Below are 13,337 nucleotides of genomic sequence, written 5' to 3'. Positions count from 1 at the left end.
CAAATAACCCTATTTAAAATTACAGACTTTCTAGCCTCCTCTTTCTATTTTTTCTCATAGTTAATATTAGTTGATATACCATATATTTAATTTTTTTTCCTACTTATTGTCCCAAACTAAAATGCAAACCTCTCAAGGGCTGGAATTTGATGGTTTTGTACACTGCTAATCCTCAGCGTCCAGAACGATGACTAGCATACGTTATGTGCTCAATAAACATCTGCTGAATAAGTGAATACACACCATGTGGATAAACCATTTGGATTTATTTTAAAAATTAAAGACCTTTAAAAGATCATTTATAAGAAATTCCTCTTCTAAGTTTATCGAGCATAAGAAAAGTGGCTAAATAGCTAATGTATGGTAAAGGCAGGGAATATTCCTAGGATTTTTCAGTTATCTCTAATTCAAAGATGATTCACTTATCTCTTAATCTTATATCCCCTTCCTTCTACGGGACTCAAGTTACTGATTTCAAATGGAATCCAAATTAGGACTAAATCAACATAGCTGAGGGGCTGGCAGCTGAGAAGGTTCAAATTCAATTCTTCAAGGACAAAGCCACGTGTCATTTTGCAATTCAAACAACTAACTGGCTACTATCGTCTAGCCACAGCACAGACTCTGAGAGCAAAGGGGTAAGAAAAACAAAGAGAAAGATGGTGTGATGTTTACTGATTCATAATAACAATGGGAGTTACGTGTCACTAATGGAAACTAGGAAGGACACAAAAAAAGTCTGGGTACCTCCGGAAGTGAAAGAAGCGGCAGGCAACAGTGGAATCATCTTGCTCCTGTTCCTTAAATTTCCGATACCGCTCCAGGCGGCACTCACGACACTTGTGCAGGTGAGGGGCTACATTGATGCATGACCCATCCTGCAGGAAGGGCTCTCCGGATTGCTTTAGCTTCTTCACTTTGCTTACATCTTTCAGGACTGACTGGCCAACTGTGGCAAGGGAGGGAGGAGAAATGGTTGGTCATGACAGGTATAAATGAGACCCAATGAACGTGATCCTTCTGAGGACAGATAGTTGTCCTGACCTGGGCCACTCCTCTTTGCACTGCTTGGGCATGTGCCCATCAGGTCCATCCGTGACAAAAAGGGAACAGAGAGAGCAAAGAGGCTTCATTTGGGAGCTAAGAACCATGGAGAATTTGTGGGAGGTGCCTCATTATAGTGAAACAATTCTGGGCATGGGTGAGGAAAACCCAAAGAGAAAAAAGGTAGTCATCAGTTCTCTCTAGCCCCTCAGGATATAACTGTCCAACTAATCAAGGGCTTTTGGCTCCCATGGGATAACAGCTCCTAATGACGACAGCTACTTTTATCACCAGACTTTTTTTTTTACCATCAGCTCTTATACACTTCTGGACCATAATCTCACACCATAGGACTTAATGGCTTTGGAAAAGGCATTACAACCTTTTACATGTGCCAGAGAGAAGCAAAGTGAGGGGTGATTCTCTTTGCTTTAAGTCAATGAAAGGCTGCTACGTGAAAATGGAGACCAATACTCAGTAACTCTCCTGAAGTAATTAAAGAGGATAGGCTAAAGAGTAGAAAGGAATGAGAAAAACCCCAAGGAAAGTTCCTGACCAAACAGACTACCAAGGAAGATCAAGGATCTTCCTTTGTGGGATTATCATTCACCAGGACAGATACTGCTTACAGTGCTGATGTAGACACAATTCTGCCCTGAATCGGGTCTGATGAGGGGTCTTTGTTAGGCCCTTTTTGCTATGTAATTCTATGAGATTATAGAACTTTCCATCACAGGGAGGGCCTCTGCTGCCCAACAGCATGACAGGCATTCGAAGCTAGTGCCAGAGCCAATCCCATGTACAGCCCCAGCAGGATCACCTTTCAGGGGTGCGGTCCGAGGCCGGCCCTTGGGGGCCTGCTTCCCTTTGCTTTTGCCCAGCAACAGCTCAGCACTGCGCTCTCCATTGGGGCCCAGCTTCCCCATCAGGTGTTCTGGAATCCCCTTCAGGCCAGTCTTGGCCTGCAGCTGCTCCTCAGAGTCGCTCAAATCTGACAGGTCACTGTTGGTGCTGGAGTCTGAGTCCTGTCTGCAAGCCAAGCTTCGTTCATCCAGTGAGAACCTTTTCACAGCTTCAAAAGGAGCTTTGTTCTCCTGTGAAAAATCTGCTGGAGAGGACAGAAAGCTGCCTGAGTGCCTGCCAAAGACGTTACTAAAGGTTTTGAGGAGGGGATTGTCCTGCTGCCCAGGCCCCACAGTTGGCCTCTCCTCTGTGGGGCTGGAGGAGAGAGTAGGCATCTCAATGGGCTGGATGAGGCTGCTGGTGGGTGAACTAGAACGGCCATTCCCCATGGCAGAGAGGCTCGAACCCCCGGTGGTAAGAGCTGAGCCCAGAACACCAGACACCAGTTTGGAGGAGTCAGTTGTGATGAAGAGGGTTTTCTTCTTTGCTAAAGATGCCGAATCTGAAGAGGAGTGAGACTCGGACCAGCTGGGTGCTGCCTTGGAGGTGACAGTGGTAGCAGAAGAAGAGCTACTTGATGCCTGAGATGCAAAGCTGCTGAAAGGATTATGTTCAACTTTCTCCACAAATGCCAAGAATGGGTTAGAGGGCTCTTCTCGGGATAGTTTAGGGGGCTGTAAAAATAGATTTTCATGACTCTCTGGGGTACGGGCATTAAGGAGGCTCCGTGGGAAGGCTGGTGTGAGGGTGGGCATGGACTCTGCAGGCACTTTCCGGTCCACAGAGCTGCCAGCCATAGAGCCTGATTTAGTGTCTGCTCCAAGAGTGGATCTGCCTTTACACAGGCTCTCAAGGCTTTGTTTGAATGAATCTCGACTGGAGGAATCATCAGTCAAGCTCTCTGAAACGGTAGTGAAGTAGTTACTGGTGGGTAAAGTTTGGGACATGCATTGAAAAAACAAGTTTTTGGAGAGATCAGAGTCTTTCTGAGATTCTGGTGCAGAGCTACTGCCAAAAGAGAAGCCCAAAGATTTGTTTTCTGTGGTTAGAACCCCATTGGACTGGCTCCTTCCACTTCCAAAAGTCAAAGGTTGTGATAAACTTGGGAGAGACGCTCCAAATCCAGAAGAGGCCAGAACAGAATTTCTTGAATTCTGAAAAGAAGATAGCCTGAGTTAGTGATGCTGGTTTCTCTTGATAACCTTATGATCTCTTTCTTGGACCTAGGCAAACATTTCCTGTGGGCCAATCAACTTCTCTCTCCTGCAATTCTATGAAAACTGCTCTTGTAACCAGATTTCACCAGCATTAGGGAAGAAACCTGCCACAGACTACACAGAGAGCATCTTTAGTAAGGTGAGCTAGAGATAGCAGGATGCCATTCATCCTGCCACTCCCAATTGTTAGCCAATTGGATGTCATAGCACTAGGAAGACATGTAGACTTCTTAGTATCTATTTGGAAATAATGACTCCACCAGGGAATTGGTAAAAAGAATTCCTGAACAGACATCAGCTTTTACTTTGAAATATACCAAGTGACCATGTAATATTAATCTACCTCAATGACCTTAGGGGCTCTTGTTAAAGTTTTGATTTATATAAGCTATTGCAAATTTCCAACCTTACAAAAGTGACTTCAGCCCCATGACAAGCCCATTGTACATTAAAAAAAAAATCCTTTTATTAGTCTGAAACTCCTGAAGATAGACCTTTTTGGAATTAGGCCATTTATTTATGGGTCCAAGTCAATCTACAAGTTGAATATCTATCTCAGTTAAAGTTAGACCTAAAGATGTTAAATTAAAGAAAGCACAATGGTTTCTTTAATGGTTATGTTATCATTAGGATCTAACAAGTCCCCAAACAGTAAAAGTGTAGATATGATATACCCACCCAACAAAAGCATTCAGCAAAACAAACTGGACAATGAAAAAACACTTTCCTTTTTCTACCTCAAAAATGTTAACTTCTGCAAGTGAATAAAGAAGAGTGCGTGTATAAAGAAGGGTATATATTATATACCCCTATACAAACACAGGAACATCCATAGGTAGGTATGAGAACTTAGGCAATATGTGTTAATTTAATAAAACTCAGATCCTAGCACTTGACTAATGAACCACAGATTACTAAAAATAAATTAACCTTCAGGTAGTAGAAGATATCCCTAAACATTAACTTTAAAACACTGGAAATAAAAATGATTCCATGACTGCTTAATGGATAGTGTTTCCTTTTGGGGTGATAAAAATTTCTGTAACTAGACAGTGGTGATGGTTGCACAACATATGGATGTACTAAATGCCGTGGTACTGTACTCTGTAAGTGGTTAAATGGTAAATTTTATATGTCACTTTACCACAACTAAAAGCAAGTTCCAGATAAACAAAAAGGCTATGTCAAAAAAGGGGGGAGTGTTAATTTACTTAAGGTAGTCTTTAAATATGCAAGAGACATCTACATTAAAATTTTCCTTGAGGGAGGCACAGAGGTACAAGAACCAGGAAGGCCACTTGTTGACAGCTGCTAGAGAGACAGTTCCAGGGCATTTTAGAGTTCATTATTCTTTTTTCTTTTCCTTCTCACTAACGGACAACCACTGACTTAAATCCCTTCTCAACAAAAAAGAAGAGAATAGACAGACACAGTCCTAGGCTTTGCAGTTGTTTCACTAGCAGGATTTGGCCAGGAGCCTTGACACCTGCATGATGGCAAAGAACCAGTATGGTAGCTCAGGTTTCACTACTAAAGTTACCCTTTAAAAATAAATACACACATGAATAAAGAACAATTTGGATGGTCTTTCATTTTCCTTCAAATGATTAAATTACAAATCCTTTTCTTATAAGAAAGTGATGACAAGCTGATTCCAACTAAATTTTTAGGGCAAGAAATTTTCTGGGGGCTGTGTCCCTATTTTAGATTTGATTTTATAATGGAAACATCCATTTCTACATTTTAAAATCCTATCTCAAGAAGAATACATAAGTTGACACATTAGCAAAATTACTGATGTAATCACATAAATTTCTCCAATCTGTTTGTAAAATGTCCTTTGAATCCACATTTCATCAATTCAGCTTTGCTACTCTCAAGAATAGCAGCGTTTAGTGGAACGCTTCTTGTAGCATGTAAAACTTGGTCTTTTTGTAATCCCCATTTATATCCATACTGCCTTAACATGGAGATAATTTTAATTAATTTGAGTACTATGATGACATACACACTGGAAATCCACATAAGATCTTCACCTAGTTCTCTTGAGAATGCTGGTCAACTAACAGAGGACAAATCATGAACAGTGTGAAATTTGCATTCATAGGCCTTCTTCTCTTCTGCCCTACTCCCCCTGCACACTAGGAATTAACAAATTGCATTTTCTAGGGAGGGGAAAAAATCAGATGAAATGTATATGCCATGTTTTATCTGGCATTGCTATACCTAAAATGATTCCATTTTAGGACGTGAGCTCCTTCAAATAGGTATTTCAATTCTTTGTTTGTAATATACAGTACTTAGCACACAGTAGTTTCCTATACATAATTCAAAAAATCATTTAGTATATCTTTGTATTTTATATTCCAGCTTGAAAAAAATATGACTAGCATCATAAATCATACTTTGGTGACCAAATTAAGAGTCATAACTAATTCTGATATTGTTTCAAATTTGATTATGGAGCCAACTTAATGTTAATTTGTAATTAACAAAAGTTTCAGCAATGATATACAGGCATATTAGATAAATAGTAAGCTGGATACTACTGTGATTAATTCCATCGAATTTTCCAGATAAGGCTTAAAAAGATTAAGTTAGGAAAAAAAAAATTTATGGCCATATGCAATCATAAAAAGGTCAATCTCAAGGGAAAATATCATAGAAAATTATGAACTAAAACATGGCTTGGTATAGTAGCTTTCACATAGCCTTATTATAGTGTTGACTACCAACACTGTAATCCATTAACCTTGCCTCTCATAGGCCTGGTGGAGGCTCAACCACCATGTGAACTAAGTAGATAACTGAATTAAAAAGATTCTCCATCAGATCTATTTTAACATCTCATTAAATTGGGTTGTATCATCAGTTTTGAGTAGCCTAACTGTTCAGGTGACTTAAGATCTGATAAAGTCATTAAAATATACACATTTGCCCAATGAGCAGTAAAGGACTATCCACATGTTCGATTTAAGCATATCTCAGAAATACTCCTTTCCTGTGGCATTTGAGATGCCTTTTAATGTGTTCCCAACAAAGCAGGGTGAAAGAGTGAACCCAAATCTTGCAAATCTGCCCCTGAAACAACTCACCTCTCCTGGGGCCTGCGACCGGCTGTCTTTCTGTTTTTCTGGCCCAGTCCCTGATGCAAGGCCAGTGTCTGAGATCCTCACCGTGGTTGGGGTAGAGCTGGCAGTAGTGACCACAGCTGCTGAAGCCACCATGCCCTGGCCAACTTGTTCCAGTGTTTTTCCTGCCTCTTTGCTTTCGGCTCCACCCACCTCTGGGGTCAAAGGTGTCTGACCTGTGGTTGCAGAATATGGAGTAAAAGGTACAGGTGTGTCCCCACCTACAGGCTCATCCTGCACCACCAGAGTCCTGCCGTTTTCTTTGGTGTAAGTGGCAAAGCGAATGTTGCGGTTAATCTGGGGGACAAATGTAGTCGGTGGTTGCTTGGCTCTCTGATCCAGCCCTGGCTCTCCACTGGCATTCCCTCCTTTCCAGGGACCTCGGCTTGCCTCACCTCCATCGTTCCCATTACTGTCTACTTCACCCCTGTCTCCTTTTAATTTCTTTGATGCAGGGTCACACCCAGAGTCCGAAGCACTTTTTCTCCTCCGGCCATCTTTCCCCTCTATGCTCTCTCTTTTCTTCTTTCCTTTGGAAGATTTTACTGCTTTTAACGTACCCCCCTACAAAACAAAATTCAAAAAAGATTTATTACAAGGGACTTTCCATTCTGCAAAAACCATAAACCGTTAGCTCTTTCCCATCTCTAGAAGCAGAAAATCAAAGCAGGCACAGATTGCCAAATTCCAATGCTGGCTCTAAGACATCCCTTTCGTCAAAAAGCTCAAATCTTCCAGTGACTCAATTTACACACACATATTCAACATAATGGTCACTAGAGATGAACTCACTTGGCAAACCTTCTCTTAAATAAAGTGCACTACTTCCTTAAATGGACTTTTTTGAAGGTTTTAAAAATTTGTGGGATTTCTTTTACAAAATAGAACACCAAAGCTAGGCTGGGAGTTCATTTTCTCCTTGATATTTATCTCCTTGTTTGACAGAAACGGACATTTAAAATACTGCAATATAAAATCTCCTCCTCCAGAAGTCACTAAAAACTGGTGACAACAATAAGAAAACCAACATTTGTGAGTCTGTGACCAAAGGAAAAGTGAGCCCAACAGAGACAGGTTTGGATTGCTCTTAAAGACACTATAAAGACACAAAAAAATCTCCAGACCTTATTTCAAAGCATTAGACAGAGCAAAGCAAAAAAGTCAGGCTACTACAGCCCAGTCAAATCTCAGCTTATCCAATAATTTCAGCCTATCTAATGATATCTTACTTGTGCCTTATTTGAGAAGGCCAGATAACCTTAAAAGATACAGGGTAGAAAGGGCAATTTCTATCTTATTCTCTAAGGACATAGGGCGAGAGGCTTAGGACTCAGCTAACATTCCTTCAAACAACCTTTATGCAGCAAGAATTTGTATCTGGAACATATTCAGACTGGTATCCCACCTTGAAGCAAGTATTCTTTTTAGCTTTACTCAGATAACTTTCAGATAGTTTAATCTGATGATAATGTGTTGACGTGGCAATAAGCTAATGAAACACAGCTATTTAACCATTAATATTTACTAATTTAATAAATCTACCCTTACTGCCCTTAAATATTTATAGTCTTTGTGCACTTCTGTACCTCTGTTGTAATTATTATTATAGCTGTTATAATAAACTTTTTCAAATTTTATTTCTTTTGTCAGTTTTAGTTCTTATATTTTTTTATTCTTTGTTGCCTTCATTTTCATCTTTTCTCTTTCAATTTCCTTCCATAACTCTTAATCAAAGCTCAAGATTTCTTTGTTTCCTCATACTTTTGGTAATATTAAACTAAGCTTCTAAATCTTTCATTCAAGAACTACTTCTGTTTGCTAAGAATTGTTTTAAAACTTTTTTATCTCTTCTTCAACCTCTATCATCACCCAGTTGTAAACTACAGAAGTATGATCAGTGAAATCTCTCTTGCTCACTCATTCAAGACGAGGTGACCACGGATCTCTAAGAAGGGTTACTGTAAAATCTGGCAGGACTGTCAATAATAATTATGCTTTTCTATCTAGCTAAAAAGATAGTCACGTCATGGCAAAATTAAAAAGGGAAGAATCAACATCTGCTGCTGAAAAATGCAAATCTCACCTGTAACTCATCTGGCCAACCTGGCTCAAAGCAACCTCCCTGAGCAACAACACTCATGTATGTTCTACTTATGGTGAGCTACTCACATGTGAGTGGGCAGCCTAGGACACTGAGACCAGCTATATCTATCAGGCGAATAGTACCTGGCACAAAACAGTTGCTTACTAAATAAATGAAATAAGGACGGGAAGAAAAAAAATGGGGGCCAATATACCATCATCAAAGTAACAGGTGTTTTCAGCTATGTAAACATAATCAAGAGATTTATCCTATTTGTAGCCAAGATAGCAATATTACAGAAGTGCTAAGAGACTATGAGAAATATGTTCACAGCTAGTCAATGCCCTATTGAAGGAAAACCACACCGGATTCCTTGATTGGTTCAGGGAATGATTTATAATGCACCTTTTTGGGGGGCTATAATTTTGAATGAACCAAGAGTTGGCCTGGGTCACAGTTATTATAGAGTAATCCACTGTGTGCTGAGCACTGCACTAGGCACCTGTCTGATTTGATCTTCTTGGGATACAGAATTTCAGATTCCCTTGGAGCTCACTACCATCCAATGGAAAGAAAAAGAGGATGTAGCTTCTCCTTTATTTCTTATTAATGAGTAAGGTCATGAATATTCTTATTGCTTATTATAGCTTTAACTGTCTACTGTATCTTTAAAATATACCTATCCTACAATAACGTAAGAAGAAATAGTTAGGCTATGGATTTTAAAAAGGCTAAGCAACATAGCCATGATTAAAAGGGTTTACTCAGACTAGGTCTCTTTCTTGAGACTATCCTCCCTTAATTAGATAAGACTGTGGAGAAAGCAAGACATCTACAGTAAGTAGCCAGAGCTCAAATCCAAAGGGCATCCCATGGATAACACACACATAAGGAATCGACATAATAACATAATGCAAGCTCATGAGTCTGCTCAGAGACTCAGTCCATTACTGTACCTCGCTCTGAGGCGTTGAATTATCCATCAGCATCACATGAATCAGTCTGGGATCTACAGACTTGATCTCACCACTCTACAGTAGGAGCAGAATAACATAATATGAAAAGGGGAGAGGAGAGATTTAATACCTATGCACTAAAGACATAATTACATATTTTTCTAATCTATGTAATTATTTCTTTATTTGTTTCTACTCCTTTACTAGAATAAAGCCTCCACTAGAGTGGGATCTCTACTACCTTACTCATTTCTAGTGTAACAATATCTGAAACGAGGTCTGGACGATGGTAAACATTCAAATATTTGTTAAATGCCCAAGGGCTATTTTTGGGATATTAATTTCAAATTTTGCATCTCTAAAACTTTCCTATGCTGTACATTACAGAAAACGAAAACCTTCAGAACCAATAATCATTAAAAGCACCACTTTGCCATTGAAGAATAAAAGCTTTTGAGAGGGGCCAATTTGACATTGTCAGATTTAATGTGTATATCCTTTGACCTCGCATTTCCACACCTAGGAATTTATTCCAATAAATAATGTGAAGCAATGTACAATAATATATGTTCAAGAATTTCACTGGGGCATTATTTGAATTGGCACAAATACTGGCAATGATTTAAATGTCCATCAGTGTGGAGGTAGACAGGGTAAAAAAAAATTTAATTTAAATCATTTCTTCAATTAAAAAAATAAATTCAAAAAAATAAAGTAAATGTCCATCAATTTAAGATTAAATTAGTCATGATATATCCATTCGGTGGAATATAATGCCTCTATTTTAAAAGGACAAGGCAAATTTCTATACATATTTACAAATAAAGATGTTAATTTGCAATTAAATTAAAAAAGTAAATTATAGAACTATAGATATCATATTATCCCATCTGTTAATAAAGTATATATTTATATAATTATCATACAAATAGATAATATATAAATATTATACACACATGGTCTTTGGAAGAATATATACCAAACTGTTAATGATGGTTACCACTGGGGGTAGTGCTATTTGCCTAGGGGAAGGGGTAGCTTTCAATATCTACTTTATAATGTGTATTGTCTAAAATTTTAAAATGAAAATTTAATAATTATTTAAAAACTCATAAATAAAATCATTTATGTGTATATTACATGTGACTGCTATGGTCAAGTCTGAAACCAATTCAAAGGTATTATAAACATATATTTATTTGCCTCAAAACACTCCTCTATTGTTTTTCCTATACAATTCTCCAGGTAGCTCTAAATGCTATGTTTTTTCTGTTTACTTCATTAGAAACAATTAACTTTTTTAGTATCTAAAGGAGAGTGGCATATTACAAAAGCAAATATTGACTAGACTTTTAACTACTACTAACCTTTATGAATATAATAAAATGATAATACCACTTCACATTTGTATATTGTTTTACAGATTTCAAAGCACTTTCAAATACAATATTTTACTTCCCAAAACAGTGCTGGGAGGTGCGGGGGGGCGGGGCGGGGGGGGGTGTTACCTAATTACCTCTAATTTCCATATAAGAACAGTGAGGTTATTAAGAAAGTTGAACAGCCTTTCTCAAGGTCATATAATCATTAAGTGATAGAGCCAGAGATGGAACCTGAGTCTTCTTACACAGGTGAAGTGCTCCCTTTCTCTACACCACCCACTGTAAGGTGATGGATGGACCTTAGACGAAATAACAGAGCCTCACCTCAGTGACAGATACCTCCATAAGACGGGTGATGGAATCTTGATGGCTTACAACACCGTAGAGCCAACTTTCTTCCCCCTCTGGCTGGTATACTTTGACCCTGTGACCCTGAACACTGTAGGGACCTAAGAGAGAACGGTCAGTACTGAATATTTTTGGCTAAGCTATAGTTTTTCGTAATTGTTTCTAAAAGCAGAAAGAAAACTATGGTATAAATATCTAGTACTTTCAGTCCTCTTGTATGGAGTTGAATAAAAGAGCATTTTCAGATTTAACACACTAAGCAATTTAGAAACAAAACAAAAAATGGTTTTTCCCAGTGACCTTTGTAAATTCAGTTTATTTAGAGATTTCTTAGAACCTCCCAGGCCTCTAGTTCTACCTTATTTCAATCTTACAATTCTAGAAGTTATACAAGGAAGGGAAAGGAAACCTACAAATCAAAAACTACAGGTAGTATGAAAATATACTTGGATCTATCTGACATATACATAAAAAAAGTGGGAGTCCAGTCAGTTGAATGTACTATTTAGTTAAGCGACCATAGGAATGATCTATAACCATTTATACTCTGCTATCTGACTTTTAATAACAGTAGGTGCAGAGTTCAATTTAGGAGGTTTCCAGCCTCTGCACTAATAATAGTCTGAACAAATATAGCACCTGTCTTCCTAGGAACACAGAGTTTCAAAGATATTACTTTATCAGCTGGTAATGTTACCCTGCAATTTCAGCTGGCCTTCCAAGGACAGTTTCTCTCTCTTGCATATCTTATACATTTGAGTCTATCTATATAGCTAAATCGTTACTTATTTTAAATGATCTCTCAGAGCTCTAATTAAGTTTCCTTAATTTCCTATCCATTCTCATATACATCTCCACGTCTTATTCTATCAACTCGACTTTCTTCTCTCTGCTATCAAATTTTCCTCACATTCTTTCTTCCTCACATCTTTTCTTGATTATTAAGGATCATTTTATCCTGATACTCTCCTTCCCTAAATAGATCAGTGTTCCTACCTTTACCTGTTTAGATTTAGTTGACAAGAGAACCAAGGACCCTATCTCACTGAAAATCATGATCATGATGAGGTTCAGAAAGGAAGAGGAATGGATGTACAACATGAAGGGAAGGGTAAATGAAGCAACAGTCTACTTTCTGTGTAGTCTTGGGCAAAATCTATATCTGAACTAGAAAAAGCTAATAATTCTTTCTTGTTTTCATTCTTAAAAGATAACATGCTGTTAATGTGAATGAGTCTGTAGACACCTTCCTTTATGAATATACCTTGCACTTTAGTTGTTATTTGTTGGTATTAACAGTCTTTAGGATGGGAGACCACCTAGGAAGACCAGGTGCTGTAAGCATAAAAAATAAAAATAAAAAAATAAGGGATTGTAAGCTGACAAGGTCCTTGCAATCTGTGAGGTCAACCAAGGGTTGCCTCGCCTAAAACAAAACAAAACAAAACAAAACAAAACAAAAACCAGTCTTTAGTCCTTAAGACGCTTATGGACAGTAAGCTCAACATGGGCAGAGGTTTTTCTAGCTCGCAGTTATTCTAGCTCATATTCATTAAGGTTATGCCTTAGTAAATATCTAAGAAATGAAAAAAACAACAAAACAAAACCCACAACAAAACTATGTATATGAAATGTAATATAAAGAGGAAACAGTGGTCTGAGTGAGATCCTATTTTTCCAGTCTATTCTAGTGATCTAGCTAACTGAAGATACTCTTGACTCTACCCACAAAAGGAAGACAAATGTTCAGAGTTGCATTGTGTCCTCCCCATTCTAGCACTTTCAACACTGACCATACACCTGATTCTGAATTCAGAGACAGAAGACTATCTATCTGTTCTTACCTCGGCTGAATATCTCTTGCAGCTTTTGGTCACTGATCAAAGCATTAACTGTTTCTCTCAGTGCAGCGTGTTCCAAAAGAATCTGGTTTTGGCTATCTGTTCCCATCTGGTAAAGATAAAAGAAAACAAATGAATATTAAAACAAATAGCAATCATATCTAACCAGCAATAAAATCATACCCCCGAGAAGCTCTATATCAGCATTTATCAAAGAATGTTCTGTAGAACCCTACTCTCATGAGATGCTCTGCAAAAACTGATGCTAAGATCAGTTAGTTTTAGGAAATATTATATACCATATCTTTTTACAATAGCATATAAAGGCTCTGAGAATGTAAGAAAAAATTCTGTTCAGGTCAGTGTTTCTCATACTTATTTGATCACAAAACATTTTATTCCTTATAAATCTTTTTGCTTATTTGATATTTT

At 38.1% G+C, this 13,337-nt stretch overlaps 1 protein-coding gene across 1 annotated transcript in view; it reads right to left on the bottom strand.

The window, feature by feature from the left end:
* KDM3B (lysine demethylase 3B) overlaps positions 1-13,337 on the bottom strand; it is a 55,919-nt gene that overhangs the window by 25,769 nt on the left and 16,813 nt on the right. Inside the window, exons 4-9 of the mRNA XM_011362428.2 lie at positions 12,909-13,014; positions 11,041-11,165; positions 9,335-9,409; positions 6,260-6,859; positions 1,865-3,101; positions 748-949 (exon numbers count right to left, since the gene is read on the bottom strand). Of these exons, the coding sequence (XP_011360730.2) occupies positions 748-949; positions 1,865-3,101; positions 6,260-6,859; positions 9,335-9,409; positions 11,041-11,165; positions 12,909-13,014 (2,345 nt within the window). The remainder of the gene's footprint in view (positions 1-747; positions 950-1,864; positions 3,102-6,259; positions 6,860-9,334; positions 9,410-11,040; positions 11,166-12,908; positions 13,015-13,337) is intronic.

This window comes from Pteropus vampyrus, unplaced genomic scaffold, assembly GCF_000151845.1.
Source record: "Pteropus vampyrus isolate Shadow unplaced genomic scaffold, Pvam_2.0 Scaffold74, whole genome shotgun sequence".
Classification (NCBI taxonomy): Eukaryota; Metazoa; Chordata; class Mammalia; order Chiroptera; family Pteropodidae; genus Pteropus; species Pteropus vampyrus.
This window is presented reverse-complemented; position numbering and strand designations above follow the sequence as displayed.